General features: G+C 39.1%; 1 protein-coding gene across 23 annotated transcripts in view; it reads right to left on the reverse strand.

The window, feature by feature from the left end:
• The window catches only part of ZC3H11A (zinc finger CCCH-type containing 11A), a 42,041-nt gene that overhangs the window by 16,483 nt on the left and 954 nt on the right, over nucleotides 1-24,604 (reverse strand). For 8 of the 23 annotated variants that reach the window (XM_045983382.1, XM_045983401.1, XM_045983392.1 and 5 more), the window contains 6 exons: nucleotides 18,113-19,598; nucleotides 9,917-10,113; nucleotides 8,674-8,793; nucleotides 1,988-2,111; nucleotides 690-893; nucleotides 452-568 (listed from right to left, as the gene is read on the reverse strand). In XM_045983382.1, the coding sequence (XP_045839338.1) occupies nucleotides 452-568; nucleotides 690-893; nucleotides 1,988-2,111; nucleotides 8,674-8,793; nucleotides 9,917-9,970 (619 nt within the window). In that variant the 5' untranslated portion in view covers nucleotides 9,971-10,113; nucleotides 18,113-19,598. Of the gene's footprint in view, nucleotides 1-451; nucleotides 569-689; nucleotides 894-1,987; nucleotides 2,112-8,673; nucleotides 8,794-9,916; nucleotides 10,114-18,112; nucleotides 24,598-24,604 lie in introns of those variants that run through there. The other 15 variants (XM_045983394.1, XM_045983389.1, XM_045983383.1 and 12 more) reach the window with 6 other exon arrangements.

Below are 24,604 nucleotides of genomic sequence, written 5' to 3' on the forward strand. Positions count from 1 at the left end.
TCACATGAGGAACTAACATCTCATGCCCTTTGCATTTTATTTGTGCACAAGCAAATGTTTTCTGAATGAGTAAGAGAAAGCAAGTGTCAGTATGGTGGGTGTGTGTGTATTGTGGAGTCAGGGATAGAGAGGTGGTAGTGATCATGATCTAAATTTCTTTTTTTTCTTTTAAGATTTTATTTATTTATTTGACAGAGAGAAAGAGCACACAAGCGGGAGAACAGCAGAGGGAGGAGGAGAAGCAGGCCCTCCATCAAGCAGCAAGCCCCATGCAGGGCTCTATCCCAGAACTCTGGGATCATGACCTGAGCTGAAGACAGCAGCTTAACCGACTAAGTCAGCCAGGCGCCCCTGTGATCTGGATTTCAAATGTTTTTCAAGTAGTTTGGGCACATTCAACAGTGCTTTTAGATTGATGAGCAGGAAACAGATCAATGCAGCCTCTTCTTACCTTGCTTCAAACTGACTCCAGGTTTCCGGGCAGAGGCTGTCCGTAATCCATTATGAGCTTCAGGAGGCGGTTGCAGGATGGGTGTTTTGGTTTCATCACCTTCCTCGGAAAACTGATCTATGTATCGACATGTGAGGCAAATTTACAATTAACAGAGGGCCTCAAGTTTTAATCCTGATTCCAATTCACTGAGTGACCCTGATCATTTATTTGCCTTAAAGAAAGAGCTAAAACTTACCATCATCATCTTCATCATCATCAGCAGCATTGATTACAACTGGTGGATGGGTGGGGCTAGGAACATTTTCTGAACTTTCTACTTTCATAACACTTCGCAGCTGAGGGGAGGGATTAGACTGGACAGACAATTTGTTCTGCTGAACTGTGAGCTGGTTAGCCTTCACTTCCTCTTCTGGTGACTCAGGCACAGTAGGCAACACAGCTGAACATACAACATCAGTCATAAATTAAAAATAGAAGATAAAGTCCCGATTCATCAAAAATCTCCTACCACATATGCTAAGTTTGGTGCTTTTCCTTCGACCACTTTTGTCTTTTTACCTGATTTCTCCATTCTCACAATTAGGTTCTCAACTCCCAGGGAGGGAAAAAATGGTTTTTACCTAGTAACTCTTCACTGTACACAACGTTCAAAGTATGTGTTCAAAAGACAGAATAATCTGGACACCAGATGCATAAAACTTTACAAATTCTAGACATTTAATTTTAATATTGAAATTCGAGGCTTCCTGCTCAGCAAAAAAGTAGCTGTTAAAAAACATGGTAGGAAACACTTCTGAACTAAACCAGAGAGACGCAAGCCCACTTTTTTCTCTTAAATAGAGGGGACAAAATTTGATGTAGCCATAAAATTTTAATCACATAAGATGTGGCTTTTAAATGGCTGATCATTCCAGTAGGAAATGTTAAAGGAGATATGGGAAATAAAAACTAGCTTTTGGGGGAATATAAATTTTATTTTAGATTATAGCCTAGAGTTGGGTTGGCAAACCTTTTCTACGAAGAGCTAGATATTAAGTATTTTAGGCTTTGTAGACCTCTGTGTCTCAACTCTGTGGAGAAGGAGCACAAAATCCGGCCATAGAAAATATGTGAATGAACAGGCATGGCTTCCTTCCAATAAAACTTTATTTTATAAAATGGGTGAAGGACCAGATTGCCAAACCCTGGCCTGGAGAATCCAGTTTCTTTTGGAAAACTCACTGGATCGTCTAAGAAAATGGGAAATGAAAGTATAGTAATCTAAACTGTCATGCCAAGAAACATTTGGGAGGCAGCATGACCTTTGGTAATGAAGTTTTAATCCTGACTGTGATACTTAATTTGTTTATGACTATGACTATATACAAGTCATTTAACCTTACTTAAAAGTTCAGTTCCTTCATCTGTAAAGTGGAAGTAAAACTGCTCTCTCCCAAGACTAAAAGGCAATGTTGTAAAATACTCTGTCCAGTGTACATAGCAGATGTTCATTTAATAGTAACTATTCTTTTAAAAATTAAAAACACATCTTACTTTTGCTTGGAGGTAGGAAAAGGCCATCAACATAACGTCCTCTGTTGTGATGGAAAGCGCAGTTTAGTTTCTGACATCCCATTGGCTGATTTTCCCAGTAACAAGGAATCTCACTACGCTTTTTCTATGGGAAGAAAAAACACATTGTTTTCAAATAAAAAATGAGGTGTTTGGTCATTTGTTTTCTGAATAAAGTTCATTCAGGCTTTAAAACTCTGAGGCATGTGAGCTGACTGTGAGCAGGAAAAAGAGGGGTTGCTGAAAGGGGCCTTCCATGCTCGAGGGAGAGATGAAGGGAGTAGGAAAGTAGCTCATCTGCTGTTGGTGGAAGCCCGAGGTGCCTACGTTTAATTTAGAGAAGGACAATATCTTAGTTAAGATTATGGAACCAAAGATAACATTATGCTACATACTGGCCATGTGATGTTGGACAAATAATTTAATGCCTCTCAGCCTTAGTTTCCTCAGCCATAAAAATGGCAGTAAACAGGAGCTACCTACCTGGCTTCTTATGAAGATAAAATGAAATAATGTATATGAAACACTTAGTACATGGAAAGGACTCAATAAACTGGAGTTTATTTAAAACTGAGAGCTCACGGCTTTGAGGAAAATTTTCCCTTTCGTGACTTCTCAAAGTAAGGCACAAATAACACGCTAAGGATGGTACTTTTCCTTCCCAAGTTACCTCACTCTTATGAAGGGGAATGAGGATAAAGACACCTTCATATCTAGAATAAACTGCTGGATCATAGGACATATGTCCAGCCAAAATATATACATCAGTTCTCAGATATACATTACATGTGTATAAAGGGGGGCACCTGGGTGGCTCAGTGGGGGTCTGCTTCCCCCTCTGCCTGCCTGCCTCTCTGACTACTTGTGATCTCTCTCTCTCTCTCATAAATAAATAAATAAATAAATTATCTTAAAAAAAAAAAAGTGTATAAAGAATGGTTCAAGATAATACTATTTATAATAGCTCCAAAATGGAAACTCAAATGTACACTATTAGCAGCATAGATAAATAAATGCATTGTAGTTTATTCAAACAATAGCATGCTATCTGGTACTGAGAAGGAATAAACCGTCCCTACGCTTAACAGGACAGTGCAGAAGGAAGAAACCAGGAGCAACAGTGCACACTATGTGATTCCACTGATGGGGATATCAAAGCAGGCAAAATTTCTCTATGGTAGAGTACTCAGGATAGTGATAACCTTGGAGGGAATGGTTAGTGACAATCAAGGGACAAAGGACAAAGACAGATTTGGATCTGTTGGATTACGTAGGATCTCTCATCAAAAGCAAGCTAAGGTTTAAAATTCTAGGAAAGCACAGCAGCATTATTTCAGAAGCTGAAAATATAATGAGAGAAACAGAAATAATGACCATCACAAACAGATCCTCAAATGTACCAGAAAGGGCAAAAATGAAAATCTATTACAGGGAGAGACTGAAAATTTGACAGTACACCGTGTCAGCAGGGATGCCGAACCACACAGTCCAAGAGTACTGATAACAAAAACATAAATTAGCTCAACATCTCTGAAAGGCAGTTTGGTTAAAAAAAAAAAAGTATTCAGAGGATTTATGTCCTGAGTTTATTGCTACATGTATGGATTGCCCATTTTAAAGATTTATTTATTTATTTGACAGAGAGAGAGATCACGAGGAAGCAGAGATGCAGGCAGAGAGAGGAGGAAGCAGGCTCCCCGCTGAGCAGAGAGCCTGATGTGGGGCTCGATCCCAGGACCCTGAGATCATGACCTAAGCTGAAGGCAGAGGCTTAACCCACTGAGCCACCCAGGCGCCCCTGGACTGCCCATTTTAAAAAAGTACAGCAAATGCCTTTACCTTTCAAAGATCTGGATAGAATTTATCATTCTCCTGGCACACCCAAAAAGTTAAATATAATAACTACCACTGTTTTTTAAATAGAAACTACAATTACTCAATTACTCCCTCCTCAAGGTAGAACCTAATGCCAATCTTTCTTGCTCTTGGGTCTGTCTTTGCTTAAGTTTTTCATTCTTGGAAGCAGTTTTCAAATTACTGAAGGACTTCTGTAATGTACCCTCTATATACAGGAGTCACATGACATTTATTGTCAGTGTCGTATTTCAACTGACAAAATCTCCGAATCCTTCCATATCAATAAAGTTTCCCTTTTAAAAATGTACTTACTGGATTTTGTTTCTAAATGCAAAGTAACATACAAATAATGAAGACCACTTGGAAAATGGTTAATAATGCCTGACAAGCTATTACCCGAAGAGAACCACTTGAGTATAGAATTTTCAGACGTAAAAAAAAAAATTATAGGTGCGCCTGGCTGGCTCGATTGGCAGAGCATGTGACTCTTGATCTTGCGGTCATGAGTTCAAGCCTCACATTGGGCGTAGAGCTTACTATTGAAAGAGAGAGAAAGAGAAAGAAAAAGGAAGGAAGGAAGGAAAGAAGATTGATTTAAGTGTTTACATGTACACTTAAAAGAATATTTATCTATCTCAGCTGGCAGTATGTAAGTCAGGTGACTCCAATTTCTCAGTGCTCTGTACATGTCTGCAGATGGCCCATGAAAGCACAGCAAGTACTGATTTGGGGGGTTACAAGTAAATTTTAGCGAGCAGGCAAATTTGCAAACATGGAACTCATGAGTAATGAAAATCAACTGCATATGGAAGGGTTACAGTAAAAAGGCTCTTTTCCATTCCTGCCCCACTCCCTGACAGCTACTGTTGTCAAGTTTCTCCTTTATGCTCCCAGAGATTTTTTTTTTAAAGATTTTATTTTATTTATTGTCAGAGAGAGAGAGGGAGAGAGAGTGAGCGAACACAGGCAGACAGAGTGGCAGGCAGAGGCAGAGGGAGAAGTAGACTCCCTGCTGAGCAAGGAGCCCGATGTGGGACTCGATCCCAGAACGCTGGGATCATGACCCGAGCCTAAGGCAGTCGCTTAACCAACTGAGCCACCCAGGTGTCCCTGCTCCCAGAGATTTTAAAAATACACATGTGGATCAAAAACACATTCTTCTACCTTTTTTACACAAATGACAGCATATTCTGCACCTTATTCTGCCCCTCGCTTTTTCACTGACAATATAGCCTGATCTTTCCATACCAATTAAGTTTCCCTTTAAAAAAATGTTTAAGAGCTGCCCAGCACTTCACTGTATGAATGTAGCAAATTGGTTTTAAATGAAGGTATTTCGTATATTTTATTATTACAAATTATGCTCTAGAGTAATTCTGTATATATCTGCTTCTGCACACAGGAACAGAGATGAGACAAAGGTAGGGAAAGCATACAGTATTTTGAAAAATGTAGCCAAGTCAGTCTGTGCAAAAAAGAGTGAACCCAGCAGCCCTAAGACTGCTCCCTAAGATACCTTGCTTGCAAAGTTGACCCTTAGGATGTTCCTAGTCCGTCAGCTGATTACAGTGCCTAGACTGTGCGTGTGCTGAACACGTGCCATCCTTCTGTGAGTCTAGAATTTCAGTATGTGATAGGTAGAGGGTGCTTATGTGACAAGCCCCATTAAAAACCTTGGATGTCTGAGTCTCTACCGGGCTTCCTTAGGCAGACACATCCCACACACAGTGCTGCATTTTCATCACTGGGGAAGTGTGTGCTCTGTGTGAACCCTCGTGGGAGGGAGATCACAGAAGCAATCCACACATGGATTCCTTCAGACTCTATGTCTTTTTCTCTCTTATGATCAGTGTTATCTCCTCTCCCCATCACTGTAATAAAACTTTTGAAAATTTATTTATTTTAGAAAGAGGGAGAGAGGGAGCGAGAATCTCAAGCAGACTCCCTGCTGAGCTCAGAGCCAGACATGGGGCTCAATGACCCTGAGATCACAATATGACCCAAAATCAAGAGTCAGATGCTCAACCAACTGTGCCACCCAGGCGCCCCTCATGTAATAAAGCTTAGCCATGAATGTAACTATATGCTGAGTCCCAGGAGAGTCCAAGGAATCTCTCAATGTGTCAAAGACCTTGACATACCCTTTAGGGAGCTGAGTCAATTTAGATTGTGCCGGCAATATAACAGTGTGCATTTTCAAAAGCAGCACAGTTATTTCTCTGAAATTTATTCAGTGAATCCCCTGCTCTTTGGAAAAGGCAGCACAGAATGCAGCTAAAAGGCCATAAATCTGGAGCCCACATGGTGTAGCTCTGTGAGCCCAGGCCTAAAACTGCAGAGTCAGTCTCTACCTTCCTTCCCCACCTCCCTCAATTTAGTCCGAGGGCATCAGATGAGGCTGAGAGGTAAGAGGTAGGCTCTTGCTGGGAGAGGGAAGGGCACATGGCCCAGACCAGGGTGTTAGAGCCTGACTGTACGAGGAAGGCACCATTTGACAAGGCTGAAGTGACCTAGAGCATCAGAATTAAGGAGAGCTTGGGAGGGCATCTGTGTAGGAGCGTGCTGGAGCCTGAGCAGGGTGAGGAAGGCTTCTGTGCAGAAGAAATCCCTGTGTAGGATGAGGAGTGTGTATTTATGGAGGGTGAGCGTAGAATGGACAACAATGACTAAGCGGCATTAAAGCAGGCAGGGTCTTCCCAAGTGGGGACCTGGCACAGAGCTGGAACATAAGCAGGGTGAGAAAAGCATCTTACATGGGAGGGCTGCCACACACAGAGTAGTGGCGTCCAAAGGTGTGAAAAGGGCATTCATGTGGAGAGGAGTCAAGAGTAGGATGTTGGTCTCCGCATGGTGAGGACGAGGTGCTTATGGTGGAGCAAGGAGAGGCGCCTGGACAGGGTCACTGGAACCAAAACAAGGTGAGAAAGTTGTCCCTGTAGGAGAGCAGCCTCATGTGTGATGTCAGAGCCTGAGGGGAAGGAAGAGGCTGGCAACGGTACTGGCTTACCCAACAAGGGGACTGATAAAACCAGTGTTCTTAAGGACAAGTTTCTCACTTTTGGAGAAGAAAGTTACGAGTATGGAAAAAAGAGAAGCCTAGACTAAAACCTGCAGTGCCATCTATGTGAACTCATGACTTTTAAGACACAGACATAAAGAATAAATGATGGAAATATGTGTCTATGTAAATCCATTTATACATTCTTGTTCTGTCCACCGCAGTCCTGGAAGCAGTGAGACTCCAGGAGCTGCCCCAATCTTATTTCTATATATATCATTCTTTACCGAAATGATCCAGGGCTCCTTAGAGAAATGACTAATTCCAGGACAGGAGGAGGAAAAATATAGGATGAGCCTGAAAAATCTTGTCAGGCCAGAATGCACTAAGGTGTTCAAAAAATGAAGAAAACATCGGAAGGACACAAATCAGCTTGAACAGCTCTTACTGGGCAAATGTGGGTCAATCTGAGGATTAAAAATGATAGTAATGGAGTACAACACACTGAATAAAAGAGGAAACCATGAGTTCACAAACACAAGTACGTGGGAAAAAACTGAAAATTTGGTGAGAAATGGGAGAGCAGGGTCTCAAAGTACCTCTCCACAAAATGTGTATTAGTTACAAAGAAAAAACCTTTACAGTCAACTAATTTGGTAAAAAAAGTGATGCAAGTTACCACCACCAGTAATGGGATAATGAAAATTGTATGTCTGTGCAACCCAATAGTGTGCACTGAGAAGAATTATGATATTCCTGCCAGTGGTACACAACTTGAACTTAGTAATGAGGAAATACCAGAGAAACCCAAATTGAAGGACATCCTACAAAATAACTGGCCTAGAACTACCAGAAGTGTCAAGGCGAATGAAAAGTAAAGAAACACTGAGCAACTATTTAAGAATGAAGGAGAACGAGAGAGCAATGCCAACTATATTTGACACTCCATTCCGGACTTGCTCCGTCTGCAATAGAGGACGTAACTGGTACAGTGGAAAAACTTGAACAGCTTCTGAGGTCTACATGAAGGTACACTATCTGTGTTAACTTCCTAATTTTGATGGCTATATTACAGTTATCCAGAAGAATGTCCTTGCTTGTAGGAAATATTCATGAACGTATTTGGGAGTGACAGGGAATGTCAGTTTACTCCCAAGTGGCTTAGAAAAATGTTTTATAATGTACTTGAGGGTTTTCTCTAAGTTTGAGACTGTTTAAAATAAATGGAGAGGGGCACCTGGGTGGCTCAGTGGGTTAAAAGCCTCTGCCTTCGGCTCAGGTCATGATCCCAGGGTCCTGGAATCGAGCCCCACATCGGGCTCTCTGCTCAGCAGGGAGCCTGCTTCCCCCTCTCTCTCTGCCTGCCTCTCTGCCTACTTGTGATCTCTCTCATATAAATAAATAAAATCTTAAAAAAAAATAAATTAAATAAATGGAGAAATAGAAATATTCCCCAAAGACACACGTATCATTTTTACACTTTAGATACATTACCAAACTGGCTACCAGAATGATACCAACTCATACTCCAAAATATCAAGATATTAAGTGAGCATTATAACGAAATTTCATTACATCATTAAAAAAATTTTAATCTGTACATTATATAAGGTGTCATTTCTTAAGCAGCCTCCATGCCCAGTGCAGAGCACGACATGGGGATTGATCTCACAACCCTGAGATCATGACCTGAGCCAAAATCAAGAGTCAGATCTTAACTGACTGAGCCACCCAACTGCCCCTTTCTCCCTATATTTTTTATTGGCCCATCACAACACCAGGCTGCTTATTAGAACACAAACTGAAAACTTACGTCAATCTCCATGTGTCGGAACCTGCACACCTGTCGAAAACAGCGCCCCTCTTGCCATAATGTGCAAACAGTTTCATTTCCTAGCGCAGCTTCACAGTGACGGAAGGGACAGCTGTCACCCTGTAAATGAAAAGAATACAGAAAAGAATTGTGGTACCAAAACAGATCCTAGGTAAAGCGTGCACCGTAACAGTGTCCTGGCATCCAGACAAACAAAAAGGAGTAAGGAAAGACAGGCAAGGTACAAAACGGAGATGGAAGACAAGAACAATCTGAGGTCAACAAATTTATAATTTCCTATGACCTACTCCTTGATAGTTTTCTTCATTTGATTTCACAACATAAAGTGACATGAGCGGAAATGGGGCTGAAAAAGATAAGTGGGAGTATTTTAAGTGGTACTCTTTAAAAATGTATTTATAGTTCAAAACCATTTTATACATCTTGACTTGTGTAACTAGCTTTTGGTGGAAAATCACAAAGAGATGAGGCTTTAAGTATAATTCCATGCTTCATTATGTACTTCTACAACAGCAGTGTCTGAAACACAATGCTGTATATGCTCAGAGCTTTGCTCAAAACGGGTAATTTTAAACACAGCCCTGAGATAGTTGAGAAGTTTTTCTAACAATATATACACGTGTAGAATTAGTCACAAAGGAACAGAAGAGTGGACAGATCTGAATGGAGCTGCGAAAGAATCAAGCAGAAAAACAGGAAGTTTTGACAGAAAAAGCAAAAATGCTACAAAAGCATATTTAGAAGAATGCTTTATTATTCAGCAAGAAATCTGGAAAAAAAAAAAAAGTCAAATTCAACCCACGACAGTTTCTAGAAGTACAATACAACCCACCCATTCATTTAATACAAGTAAATAAAACCGAAGTTTACAAGCCAGGCCAAAGCACTCCTAATTCAAATCAAATGCACCCTGAACAGGGGTAATGATTAATAGGTAATTATTAATTATGAACAGATGATTATTACCAGTAAGAGAACCGTGAACGATGACTATATGCTGTGGACTTTTTCACTTTTGTAGAACATGAAGAACATAAATGAAGAGGGAAAAAAGATGAATAATGAATTCTCCTAGGAGTACTATTCTCTACTAAGAAAACTGTAGCAGATAATAAATGGCTGAACAAAACAAAACATGAACACTTAGTATACTGGGAAAATCTTATTAGATTTTATTAGAGAAATTACAGAAAGAACTGATTTTAAAGATGCCAATTCTTACTTTGGTACATGTAGAATAGAAAAAAAAATAGCAGTCTTCTCCTTGATTAGGCATGCTGAGTAGATCCTTATATCAGAAATGGCTTCTTGAAAACAAGCCACTGCTTCCTCAAGGCGAGGACCAGCTCCAAGTCCTCTCGAAATGGGTTTAATCTTCCAAAAGAACTCAATCAGAGAAATCGTCTTTAAAATGCAATCCTAAAATGAGGAGACACGAATTTAAGTATTTCAGATAAATTCCTTCAACTTCTTCCTCTAAATCATCTCAACTTAGAGCACATTGTTAGCCTATTTAGAGCTTTATGAACCCTGATTAATACTGTATTCTTATGTGAACATTACACATTCTCATTTATAATGTAAAACTTCTGTTAAGGACACCTAGGCCCTTTTTTTGTATTCTCTATGGAGCTTGTTACATGGCTTCAGCATAAGATTAAATAAGCCCTAACTCCATAAACAATCTACATTTTAGGTCATGAATGGGACTTAAACGTTATTTTACAGAGTATTTGTTAAATCTACAATCCTCACAAATCAGGTATTTTTCATCTGACAGAAGTCCCAATATTTTCACAAGCATTTTTATTTCAAAAGTATGTAATTTTAAGTAGGTGGGAAAAATTGCCTCACTAGAATAACTGAAACAATTTCCCTAGAATTAGCCTATGTAATGAAGATGGCCAAGGAATGTAACTGCACACCAATCACAACAAGGAGAAGTGGTCATTGGATTCTTCCTGTAAGACAGTGCTTACAAAAAACCAACTGACCCCACCCTCAGCCCTTGCCACACCCAGGCCCCACACTGAAGTGTTCCAGAAAGCTTCTACGAAAGTAAAAACACACCATAAGAGCACATATCAGAATGTGGAAAGGGTTTCTGTAGACTCATACATCAGAAGACAGAAACACTGATCTACAACTTGAAATCAATTAAATCAAAGTCAATCATATCTCCCACGAATTAATAATCCTAATCCAAGAAAAGGCGGCCACAATAAAAATCAGCCTTGAAGTCAGCAACCTAGGTTAGGAATTAAGAGTCTGCCATTAGGGCGCCTGGGTGGCTCAGTGGGTTAAGCCGCTGCCTTCGGCTCAGGTCATGATCCCAGGGTCCTGGGATCGAGTCCCGCATCGGGCTCTCTGCTCAGCAGGGAGCTTGCTTCCCTCTCTCTCTCTCTGCCTGCCTCTCTATCTACTTGTGATCTCTCTCTGTCAAATAAAAAAAAAAAAGAGTCTGCCATTAAACATATACTAAAACCTTTAAAATCTGCAATACCCTCTGACTCACAATTTCATTTCTAGAACTTATTTTGAGGTAAATACCCAACCAATATGCAAGGTAGTATACACAAAAAGTTCACTACCACTTCGCTTCTAATAATGAAAGCACATCTAGACATCTAAACGTTCAGAAACTGGGGTCTGTTTTAAAAACTTACGGTACACCCAAGCAATGTGATAATATGCAGTGTATTATAAATTCTGGTACCAGGAAATGAGGTGTGGCTGAAAAAAAAAAATCTAAAAATGTGGAAGAAGCTTTGAAATCAGGTCACCAGTCGAGGCTAGAAGACTTTTGAGGCACTCAACAGAAAAAGCCTAGCAGAAACTATTCCCAGAACATCTGACACTAAAGGAGCTTCTGATAAGGCTTCTGCGGGAGCATTAAGAGAATTAAAGGACAAGTCACAGACTGGGAGAAAATCTTTGCAAAATACATAACTCAGAAAGGACTGGTATCCAAAATATACAAAGAACACTTAAAACTCAACAAGAAAACAACTCAATTAAAGAATAGGCAAAAGATATACATAGACACCTCATCAAAGACGACACACAGGTGGTAAATGAACATATGAAAAGATACTCAACATCCTATATCATTAGGGAATTGCAAATTCCTTTTAGAATAGCCAAAATCCTGACCACTGACACCACTAAATGCTGGTAAAAATGAAGCAAGAGGGTTTGGAAGAGTAAGTCCAAAATGTTAGCAACGATTACTACTCGAGTGGTTGGTAGGATTGTAGGTGGCTATTTATTATTTTGTTTTATGCTGAGAATAGCATTTGATTTTCCAATACAAGGCAACATATATATAATAAAGAATTTAAGTCTGCCTTAACTAGCTTGCCAATCACTGATCCACTACAGAATGGGACAAGGACTGGACCTTTAATAGCATCCCACTGATCCACTAATAGGATTTCTCTGACCCCAAACACAAGGAATGTATTCTGTAATGGAGGGTACACCAAAAGGTAATTAAATAAACTGCCTCAAAAAAAGACCCAAAATGCCCCGCAAACATAAAAACTGCCTTAAGTGTCTAAAGGATATTCAAATAATTACAATGACACATACACAAAAAGTAGAAGTATTACTGAGAAGAGAAAAAGTTTTACAATAGAAAAATATTTTTAAAAAGACAAAAAAAAAAAAAGGTTAGGGATCAATTTCTTTTATTTATTTATTTGACAGAGAGGAAGCAGGAGCAGCAGAGGGAGAGGAAGAAGCAGGCTCCCTGCAAGCAGGGAGCCCCATGTACAGCTTGATCCCAGGATCCCAAGATCACAGTCTGAGCCAATGGCAGCTAGCTGCTTAACTGACTGAGCCACCCAGGTGCCCCCATAGTGATAAATTTCTTAAGCTTTAAAAGTTAAAACAAAAGTATTCAGGATGCCAAGAAAATATGAATACTTTTCAATAGCAAAAGTAGGGAAGCCAAGCAGAGTGACTGACCCTCTCCAATCCCACTCCTAAATTAATGTAGGAAAAAGGAGAAACTCCTTTAAAACTGTCATGTTCTCAATAAGCTTTAAAGGATACAGCTTGAGGGGATCCTGAGTGGTTCAGCTGGTTAAGCCTATGACTAGATTTCAGTTCAGGTCAGGATCTCGGGGGGTTGTGAGATCAAGCCCGATACTGGGTACCACACTGGGTGTGGAGACTGCTTAAGATTTTCTCTTCCTCTTCCTCTGCCCCTCCCCACCCCAACAGAATACACCTTGATACAAATGAATGTATCATTATGAAAAAGAGTGGAAACAAAAGAGTTCAAAAAATAAGAAAACTCAAATTTCTAGCTTCCCCCAAGAGATTTTTTAAAAAAATTACTTGAGAGGGGCACCTGGGTGGTTCAGTGGGTTAAGCCTCTGCCTTCAGCTCGGGTCATGATCCCACAGTCCTGGGATCGAGCCCCACATTGGGCTCTCTGCTCGGCGGGGAGCCTGCTTCCTCCTCTCTCTCTGCCTGCCTCTCTGCCTACTTGTGATCTGTCAAATAAATAAATAAAATCTTTAAAAAAAAATTACTTGAGAGATAGAGCATGCATGTGTGTGCAGTGGGGGGGCAGAGGAAGATGGGGAGAGAGAAAAGCAGATGCCCTGCTGGGCGGTGAGCCCAACGCAGGGTTGGATCCCAGGATAGAGATCATGACCTGAGCTGAAATCAAGAGTCAGTCGCTTAACTGACTAAGCCACCCAAGAGAGATTTCAATACAAGTAAAAGCACAATAAACTGATGGACAACACTAAAACTGAATTTTAAGATACTGTCAGGATATCTCTCAGAATGCTTAAAGTATCAACACAAGAGAAAAGGTATAGAAGATGGAAATGATTCCAGGAGATTCAATGTCTATACAATGGAAATTCTAAAAGGAATGAAATTGATAGAGATAATAACAAAGTAACAGAATTTCCTTAAAACGAATACTTTAGTTATTAAATTAGAAGGAGGTTCATCAGGGACGCTTGGGTGGCTCAGTGAGTTAAGCATCTGCCTTCGACCTGGGTCATGATCCCAGAGTCCTGGGACTGAGTCCTGCATCCGTCTCCTTGCTCAGCAGGGAGCCTCTTTCTCCCTCTGCCTGTTGTTACCCCTGCTTGTAGTCTCAGACAAATAAATGAATAAAATCTTAGAATACAAAAACAAAAACAAAAGGAGTTCATTAAATGCCAGGCAGGAAATTTCTTGAAAGACATCTCTACTGGGGTGCCTGGCTGGCTTAGTCAGTGGAGCATGCAACTCCTGATTTCAGGGTTGTCAGTTCAAGTCCCGTGTTGGATGTAGATTGCTTTAAAAAAAAAAAAAAAAAATCAGGGACGCCTGGGTGGCTCAGTTGGTTAAGCGGCTGCCTTCGGCTCAGGTCATGATCCCAGCGTCCTGGGATCGAGTCCCACATCCGGCTCCTTGCTCGGCAGGGAGCCTGCTTCGCCCTCTGCCTCTGCCTGCAACTCTGTCTGCCTGTGCTCGCTCTAATAAATAAATAAAATCTAAAAAAAAAAAAAAATCATAAAGACATCTTTACTGTACAGAGATATGCTGAGAATTTTGAATTCCAATGCATAAAGATAGAATCATACAGATTTCTAGGAAAGAGTAGAATAACAGAAAATCAGACGACATCTAACATCACCTGACTCTCTACATGCTAAAAGACAAAACGCTACATACCAGAATTTAAAGGGAAGATTATGCCCTTAGATTTGGCCTTTCAAATTACATTTGAGTATCTCAGGATTTGGAAGAAGTTTTAGACATAAAGTCTCAAAAAGTGTATCATCTATATACTCCACATATTGAAAAAATTACTTAAGGAAGTATTCTAAGTTGAGAAAAAGAACTTCACTTCCACTATTTCACTGCTTTTTAAAAAGTTTTAAAACAACTGCTTAAGATAGCTTATTTGGGACACAGCTGATAAATCCAAAATAAAGCAAATCGAACCACACTATATTTAAAAAAATTAGATCACATAATCAAAAAACATTTATTCTAGGACTAAGAGTGATTTAACATAAAAAAATTATTCATAAATGTAATGAGTAAAGGGGGATAAAAAGAAAAACTCTGGTATCTTAAAAAATTTTTTTTTAAAAAGATTTTATTTATGTGATAGAGACAGAGATAGCAAGCATGAGCAGGGGGAGGGGTATAGGGAGAGGGAGAAACAGACTCCACGTTGAACGTGACATGGGGCTCCATCCCAGGACCTCAGGATCATGACCTAAGTCAAACGCAGATGTTAACCAACTGAGCAACCCAGATTCCCCAGGTATCTTAAAGTTCCAAAAAAGAAAACAAGGTTTTACAAGACTAATGCTCTAAACCCTGAGCTATGGAGTCAAGCCTGCTTCCTCCTCTCTCTCTGCCTGCCTCTCTGCCCGCTTGTAATCTCTGTCAAATAAATAAATAAAATCTTTAAAAAAAATAAAATAAACAAAAAATAAAAATAGTATTTAAAAAAGGTAAAAATACAGCATATAGTTCTGATAAAAACTCAGTAAATTACAAGTGACTTTCTTGGCATACATGCACTCAATCATCAGAAAACATGAGCACAAGCAATATGGCAAACAATGGAAGTGACCTCATTCTGGCCAAAAAAGGAGCCCTTGTTGTCTCCATTATCTCTCAACACTCAGCGTCTAATACATGAGTTAAGGAAATGTATAAAGACTAGAAAGAAGGCAGAAAAAAAAAAATTTAGTACAGATTATATGCTTACAAACTAGCAAATCCAGCAATCAACTAAACCATAATTAAAATAAGGTATTTTTGAGGCACCTGGGTGGCTCAGGGGGTTAAAGCCTCTGCCTTCGGCTCAGGTCACGATCCCAGAGTCCTGGGATTGAGCCCCGCGTTGGGCTCTCTGCTCTGTGGGGAGCCTGCTTCCTCCTCTCTCTGCCTGCCTCTCTGCCTACTTGTGATCTCTCTCAAGTAAATAAATAAAATCTTTAAAAAATAAAACAAAATAAGGTATTTTTAAAAATTGGTAAATTTCCTATGTGCTAGCTTGGTAACAAAGTCCCATTCACAATAAAGCTATAAAATATATAGGAAGAAAACGAACTATACAAACCTACAGTAAAAAAAAAACACTGAAAAACTATGACACTAAGGCACTGAAGATCTAGATAATGAAGAAAGAATGGAGTAGAGGCTTAAAGCAGTTGACTTCTCCAAATAATCACATCAAGTGAAAATAGTTTATTATTGGAACCTGATGGACTGTAAAATCATCTTGAATAACCAAGAAAGATAAAGAAAAATTTTAGAAGTGGGGCACCTGGATGGCTCAGTGTGTTAAGCCTCTGCCTTCAGCTCAGGTCATGGTCTCAGGGTGCTGGGATCCAGCTCCACATCGGGCTCTCTGCTCAGCAGGGAGCCTGCTTCCTCCACCCCGCCCCTGCCCTCTACCTGCCTTTCTGCCTATTTGTGATCTCTCTGTCAAATAAATAAATAAACAAAATCTTAAAAAAAAAAAAAAAAAAAAATTTTAGAAGGACCGCACTCTCCTTGATATTATAAGGGATGTGAAATATATCATTTAAGTGTAGTATTTTCAAATGAGTGGAAGAGCCACAGAATTTAAGCAAGCCCACAAATGTGATTTGTGAAAAAAATAGCATTTGAAAAAACTGGCCTCCCATTTGGAAAAAAACCTTCTACTTCATACAAAGAGGTTCCAAGGGAATAAAAGCAAAGATGGAAAGAGGCTTTTTAGCTCACTAACCAAAGCACTATACTAAGATTCTGAGAGTGCGTAAGGTAGCTCAGTTGGTTAAGCCTCTGCCTTCGTCTCAGGTCATGATCCCAGGGTTCTGGGATTAAGTCCTATACTGGGCTTCCTGCTCAGCGGGGAGTCTGCTTCTCCCTCCCCTCCACCCCGCTCATGTTCTCTCTCACTCCCCCCCCCCCCAAAAAAAATTCTGAATAATTGTGCTCAGCAAAAAGGAAAGCAATATTTGACACCTTTATTGACCATACTCATGGGAAGGAGGGGCAATGCCATATAACTACAATACCTAGATTACATTTTTAAGTTTTTATTTTAAATTCCAGTTAGTTAACAACAGTTTAGTATTAAGTTTCAGGTGTACAAGAGTGATTCCACACTTCCATACCACACCCAGTGCTCAACACAAGTGCACTCCCGTACTCCTTAATCCCCATCACCTATTTCATTCATCATCCCACCCACCTACCCTCTGGTAACCATCAGCTTGTAGTTGAGTCTGTTTCTTGGTTTGCTTCTCTCTCTCTCTCTCTCCCCGCTTTTCCCCTTTGCTTGTTCTGCTTCTTAAATTCCACACTATGAGTAAAATTATATGCTATCTTTCTCTGATTCTTTGCTTAGCATTATACTCTAGCTCCATCCATGTCACTGCAAATGGCAAGATTTAATTCTTTCTTACAGCTAATTGTATACTGTATGTGTGTGTATATATACATATATATATCCCCCATCTTCTTTATCCATTCATCAATTGATGGGACACTTGGGCTGTTTCCACAATCTGGCTATTGTAGATAATACTGCAATGAACATTGGGTGCCCGTAACCCTTTGAATTAGTATCTGTGTGTTCTCTGGATAGTAGCGTGAATGCTGGATCATAGGGTAGTCCTAGATTGCATTTTTAATATAAAAAATATAACCATCCAAGTACTGCAAAAAACATTATGTAGGTTTTTTTTTAATAAGCTCAGATTGAAAAAAAACTTTTCCTAGCATGAAACCATAGTTAAGAATCGTAATAAAATTGATAGATTTTGACATAAAATGAAAAACACTTACATAGCAAAGGATCAGCAACATGACCAAATATTAATATTTTTACTAAAAAGGGTATATCGAGGACTTTTACAAATCAAAAAAGGCATCATCAATTAGTAAACCGGTACAACCTCTTTACAGAATTTGAATTCTACAAATTTACATCTGAGAACTGGTTCTAGGGAAACAGCTCACAAAGGGCTGTTACTGGATATGTGCTATTTTTATTTTTAATGGCAAAACCCCAAATGTCTATCAATGAGAGATCTATTAAACTATAGCACTTCCATACAAAGCAGTAACATCTTGTCATGAAAAACAACAAATGAGGCACAACTCTGTGTACGGATATGGAACTACGTCACGACACTGATAGTGCTTTCCTAGGAAGAAACGCAATCACAGGAGATTCCACCTTGGTATACTGCTTTTCCCTTTTTTGTGCATGTACTATCAAAAAAAGGGGAAGGGGAAGGAAATGTTTCCATCCCTAAACCAAAAGCTTGTAAGTAATTACAAGAAAAAAAGAGCTTGACAATGATTCCTTTCCTTGATTCAGGAAAATTATGCCTTAAAATTACAAAAATATTCACTCCTTTAATGAGAAAAAACCCATTCCCGCACTTACATTAGCTGGTTGCTCTCAACAGGAACCTCTGTGTCTTCACTGAGTTCCAATCTATTACGCCTGTAGGTCGAACCAACACTCAATCCATGAATTAATAATAATGGGGCAGAAAGAATTTTCCTCCTCACATTGCCAAGGAAACCTCTCAGCCACAATTCAAACACAGGACGTGTTTTTAAAGCATCTCCCAACTACTGGAAGATTAAGTCCATTCGAATAACCTTTGTCAGACTGGAGACAGCTAGGCTTAGTTATCTCCTCAAAAACAAAAATAAAAATAAAAACCAACAAAAACAGAGTTCATTTAAAGATGAACTTCAGAGTCAAAGGATTATTGGGAAAAAAAAAAAAAAAATCCATCTTCCATAGCCGAACAATATAATTTAAAAAGAAAGAAGAAAAAGAAAAAAGAAAAAGAACACCAAAATTCAATAAGATCCAATTTCTGGTCTTCAAGATTTCTTCACCTATTAAGAAAAAAACAGAAACCTTCCCCCATCTTTATTATCTGTATAATAAAAGCATACTTGTATGAAAAAATATAAAGTGTTTTATGTATATAATATACATATACATATATACTAACTGGCTTATAAACACACACACACATATACACAAATGTGTAGAAATAAAACATCTGGGTAAGTTTTCCCTTTTAAAACACACTACAAAAGCCTTCAGATTTGGGTTCATTATAAAAATAGTGAACTTACTCTCATACCAAAGTATCATGACGTGTATCGGTATTTTACACTAAATTTTGCCCAACCCACAGAATAAACATGAAGGGAAAGCCTTACACATGAATCAATGTGTATAATACGGATGTACGTACATCGTTATCATATTTATCATCTTCAGGGAGTGTTTAACCAAAAAAGATAGAAACGTATAGTTATCGAGTAACTACAGAGTGGTGCAGCAAGCTGTAGAAGGCAGAGCAGCATTATAGCCATCCTGAACTGGCGCTGTCAAAATACAGAAATCTTCTATCTCAGGGAAGACTTTTTCTTCCAGTGTCACTGGCATGACATTCAATATTGGCCCTGCGAAGGCTTGCTTATGCAGCCTGGTTTCTTTCTTTTTTTTTTTCCCCACAAGTGATGGCTCAGCTAGAGACTTTGTAATTATTCATTTACTCCAGTTAGTAAAAGGGTAAACTTTTGGAGTTGAAATTTCATTTCACAATGGTACATTTACCATTTAAGAATTAAAAAAAAAAAACCAAAAAACAAAAAACCCAAAAAACAAAAACAAAAAACGATTTTGATACATAGAAATGAGTTCTAAATTTTGAAACCAGCCCCGTAACAAAGCAATTTTGATTCTCATGTAATAAATACTACATAATTTCTAGGCTAAATCTTGCCAAATACTATCCAAGACAAAACTAAAATCAAAACTTAAAAAAAAGTGGACACCTTTTACTCACACTTAATACTAGTCAATTTTCCAGGAAATTTTTGGGCAGGGAATATCCCCAAATCTAAAATGAAAAAAAGGAAAAATTGGGATCTCACATTAGTTATTCAGTCTGAAACTTGTAATAGACTTTTACTAAAAGTCATCATTTTCTGGCCTCCCACTCAACCACAGAAACATACTTTAAGAGTGGAAAGGGACTTTAAAGATCACTGAGATCAATTCTCTCATTTTACCAGTGAGGTAATGATTCCTAAAATCTGAAAATATTGAGTGCTTATGTTTAGCTAAGATTAAAAGCCAAAAAACAATCTCATAGTTAAGAATACAGCATTATGGATCATTCAGCATATATATTTAAAGACATTTAAGATCACTTAAAATTAGAGAAACATTCTTTGGGAAATGGACACTGTATTTGTCAAAAGTATGCTCCTGGGGCTTTTACTCCAATTTCAATTTTTGTAAACTTTTTAATGTCATTTGCCCATACATTTGTAAAAAGTTCCCATACAATCTTTTGTTATTTTTACACTTTTTCTTAAGGTTAAAAAAGGCAATTAAAAAACTGAAAGTAATTTTTTTTTTCTGATTGTTTTCTGATGTTTTCCTTTTGCACAGATCCAATCCTAAATATAAAGGGTAACTCTATCACACTCAGTAAGTTGAAATGATAAAGCTGACCAGTATGAGGAGGCAATAGAAATTTCCAAATTTCACTTTGTTTTTGCCAAGCTACTTAAGTATGGATCAGGGTTTTCAAAGAAATAGAAAAATGGGAGCAAGGGGGAGGAATAAACAGCTTAGGATACTTTTTTCCCTCAATTTCAATGGTTTCAGAGCAAACTTCTCATGATGGGAGAAATTTTTAAACTTAAACTTAAAACCAATTACAAGTTTAATCTACCAGCCAGAAATAGTCTAAAGCCTTTCAATGCTGCACTATATTTTTTAGGTCAAAAAATATCTTTTCTCTCTTAATTGGTATAAACAAAATTTCAAGAGACAGCTACATTGAGTCACTACTGTGGAATTTTTAATCTTCACTTTGTCAGCATTACTATTACCACTGAGGAATTTTCAGCACGTTTTGTGTTTTCAGGTTTCCCCAGATTTGTGTATGAAGAATAATTAGTATAACTATATATAACAACTATAGCGATTCAGATACAGTAACATAGGTACAAGTTGCCCATTTCAAATGGAAAAAGGAAAAAGAAATTAAGGTAATATTTCTTTTTCATTGCTTTGAATAACTTCATTCCCAGGATCCCAACTCAGAACCAATGTAGAATAATCATAGTTAACATTTTTCAAGTTCATTTTCAAAAACATCAGCTGTTCTATATTGTCAAAGTCCAGGCTCATGATCTGTTTTGGATGAAACTGGCTATTTGCAGTAAAGATACATTCAGACTGCCAACTACACATGGGGCAGCTTAGATATTGAATGGCAACTTGGGTCAAAGCTGGCCATATGCTCACCTTCCTCTGCCAGTAAATCAAAGGGTCACCACCTCCTGAGATATCTGAATACTTCTCTTTGAAGTATTCATCCACTACTGCTATGGCGGAAGGAAACATGAAGCTTTTGCTTCCAATGGCAACATTATCTACAGCTGAGCTATCAAAAGACCCTGAACTGGAGGTGCCTTCTCTTATAGATGAGGTAAACGAATCAGCTCCTGCAATGGCTGGGGGACCAGAAGCATCTGACGTTGCAATACGGCACACCTCTGAAGATTCCATGTAACTGCAAACTTCTTCTGCAAGGATCTGCTTATAAGTTTCTAAATCAGCACCTTGAGGGAAAAAGTCTTCCAAACTGTTTTTAAAGCAAGGGTCTAACAAAGCAGCCAAGATACAGGGCTTGGATTTAAGCATGGCACTCAGCAGGGTATCAGTTTCAAGTTTCAGAGATAAACTGTCCACCAGATTGAGTGCCTGGGTAATACCTCTTATTTGAAAATCTTCTCTGAGTTTCTGCAGAGAAAGGAGCAGATGATGGATTAGGGGGAGCACCTGGTTCAATCCTGTGGTTTTGACACTCACTTTCTGGGTGGCTTCCTCAAATGGTTTAAGAATATCACAAACATAAGTCATTAAAGTCCACTGAAGTGAGGTGAGCACAACCCCACTAGCTCTACCCAGACTATGGTGAACTGAGTAGCAATGCTCCAAGAGCCATTTTAACATATAAAAGGTAGAAATCCAATGGCCAGTTTCATCCTGCTTCAAATTCTTCCACGGAAGCTGGTGATCATTTTGAAACTCCTGCAGAATCTGACGGGCCTTGACTGAATGACTAAAATGATGACAGGTTTTCCTAGCAGCTACTAACATATTCTCAATGCTTTTGTGCTCACAAAAAAAGTCCTGAATGACTATATTTAAACAATGCAGGAAGCACGGCACATGGGTAAAACCTCCATCTTTGATTGCATGTACCACGTTAGAGGAATTATCGGAAACAATAAAGCTAGGAATGAGAAAATTAGGAGAAAGCCACAAACCAATCTGGTCATTTAGTTCTTGTAAAATGTTGGTTATCAAGCAGTCTTTGGCCAACCCTGTTACACAAAGTACTGCCCACTTTCTGAAATTAGGGATCCTGCCATTACTGGAAGGTGCAGTTTCCAAAGAGACCCAGTGCACAGTCACGATGAAATAGTCAGTGGATGGGTCATGAGTCCATATGTCCACAGTCAGGTGGATCTTTTGACTTTGAACATTCTCCAAAGTTAAGAAAATTTTTTCTCTGACCCAATCGTATAATTGAGGTACAGCCTTTGTGAAAAAGTAAGTCTCAGATGGTAACCTATAGTCAGGGGCCACAATCTGCATGAACCTCTGAAAGGCTGGGGTTGAGAAGTAGTTGTAAGGATGCATATCCTCCACGATCATCTGAATAATTGCCTGACTTATTTGACTTGAGACTGAATTTTCAGAATATGTTGTTTCTCTCTCCTGTGCATGTGTCAGAGTATCTTGCTCTGCAACAGGAATAGGACTCTCAGATCTTCTACTATTTTCAACCTCTAACACAGGAGGTTCATCTGAATCTGAGTCACTAAGATCCTCAGCTGTTAAATCGTGGCTGCCTGTAGACTTCTCTCCACGCAGGGGATCCCTTAAGAGATCATTTCTCTCAGTCTCTCCCTCATCTAATCCATTTCCAACCGCACCACTGTCTTTGTTGGCAACAGCCCAATGGATGGGATGTGTGGCCTGCAGGTGACGTTGAAGTGTTGACGTTCCTAAGTGAGAACCTGGCCTACCCCGGCTCACACTTCTTTTACATATATTACACACAGCTCTTGAGATGTGCTGAGGATCAGTATAAAAAAAATTCCAAACTGCAGATGTCTTGGCTCTTGTTCCAGGAATTAAGGCATGCTTGACAATGTTACTTTTGATGAGAAATCTCCCTCTTTCTGCCCTCAGGGCATCAGACACTGATTTATCACGTTTCTTACCCATTCTATTTTCATCTAATGGATCAGTAGACATATATTCGAAGCTTCCATTGCTTCCAGCAGAAGAGGGAGATAAAGGCACATCCAAAGTAAAATCCTCTTCCCCACTAGTGACTCCATATTTGTTGGCCCTGGTCCAGTGAGGTGAATGCCTTGCCTGCAGATGTCGTTGTAGCGTAGATGTCCCCAGATGGCTGCCTGGTTTACCCCTGCTAACACTTTTTTCACAGAGGTTACAAATAGCCCGCCAGGTATACTGGGGGTCGACATGAAAGAAGTGCCATACAATGGAGGTCTTGGCTCTGGTACTAGGTAGATAGATCTGTTTTTCTATATTGCTCTCAAAAAGACTTTCTTCATCCTGCTCATGGGCACTGGAAGCTAATAAAGCAGGGGCATCTGCAACAGGCCTCCCAGACCCCAAATCCTTACTGAACTTTTTTGCAAGGATCAGTTTTTTTCTTCGCCTCTTCCCCTTAATCCGTAAGCCCTTCTTTCTTTTCTTTTTAGCGGGCAATTTTGCCTCTTTATCCATTCCTTCTGCCACCATCTTTCCCTCTACCACATCTTCTTCATCTGTATTAGAATTAATAGGAACACATCCCAGAATCCCAGCACCACTAAAAGTGCTGCATCGTCTTCCAGAAGAGAGTGAGGAAACTGGTACACTTAAGGTACATACACTCATTCTCTTTGTGTCTCCAAAATTCGTACCAGAATCTGTTAGTGGGTTTATTACTCAAGTAGAAATACAGCTGTTCCTCTCTAATTGCATTACCTTGTCTCCAATTTCTATGGGGAATCAAATTCCCTTTGGAACAATGACTTCCAAGCCAGGTTATTTTTGGAGGAAAAGTGACAGCAATGGAGAACATTCCCAAACTCTTTTCTTATGATCCCTTCCAACTTCTGAGTTCTGAATCTGATTTCAAATAGTCCAATCTCTTCATGTTATAGAAAACAAGAACTTGAGGTGCACTTTCCCAGAGTCAGAGTTAGTAGCAGCTAGAAGCCAGGTCTTCCAAATCCCAGGCCCATGTTCTTTCTGCTTCATCAAGAACTACATCTTGAAATGCCTTCAGCTTTAAGAATATATATTTTAATGATGCGTCATGGTAGCAACATCAATTTCCCTTAATTCTGAAATTATTTTCAGGAAATTTCACTTAAACAAAAACATAGTGCATCATTCAACATTCATCATTTAGGACTGTGATTTGACAATACAACCCAAAAAGTCAATTCTGGGAATATAAAGCAGACTCCACATACTGGTCATTAACAGCAAATGCTAGTTGAGCCCTTTCAGCTCTAAATAAAAATAACACAATTTTTTAAAATGTGGATGGCTTAAAAAAAAGTGTTTTGAGAATAAAAATTTAGGTCACAAGCTGCATTTTCAATTTACTGTTTGTATCAAGAGTTAATCCAAATTTAGTTTTCAGACATTTTTAGACTGGAGAAGCTTTACTGCCTGTAAACGAGTTAACTCATGAGTTGAACTCTATATGAACAGCAAAAACTGAAATTTGAGCTTTAAACCACTTTCATTCCTTTTCGGTTGATCCCTCCCCTTCCCCCAATACCTACATAC

Source organism: Meles meles, chromosome 17 (genome assembly GCF_922984935.1).
Source record: "Meles meles chromosome 17, mMelMel3.1 paternal haplotype, whole genome shotgun sequence".
NCBI lineage: Eukaryota > Metazoa > Chordata > Mammalia > Carnivora > Mustelidae > Meles > Meles meles.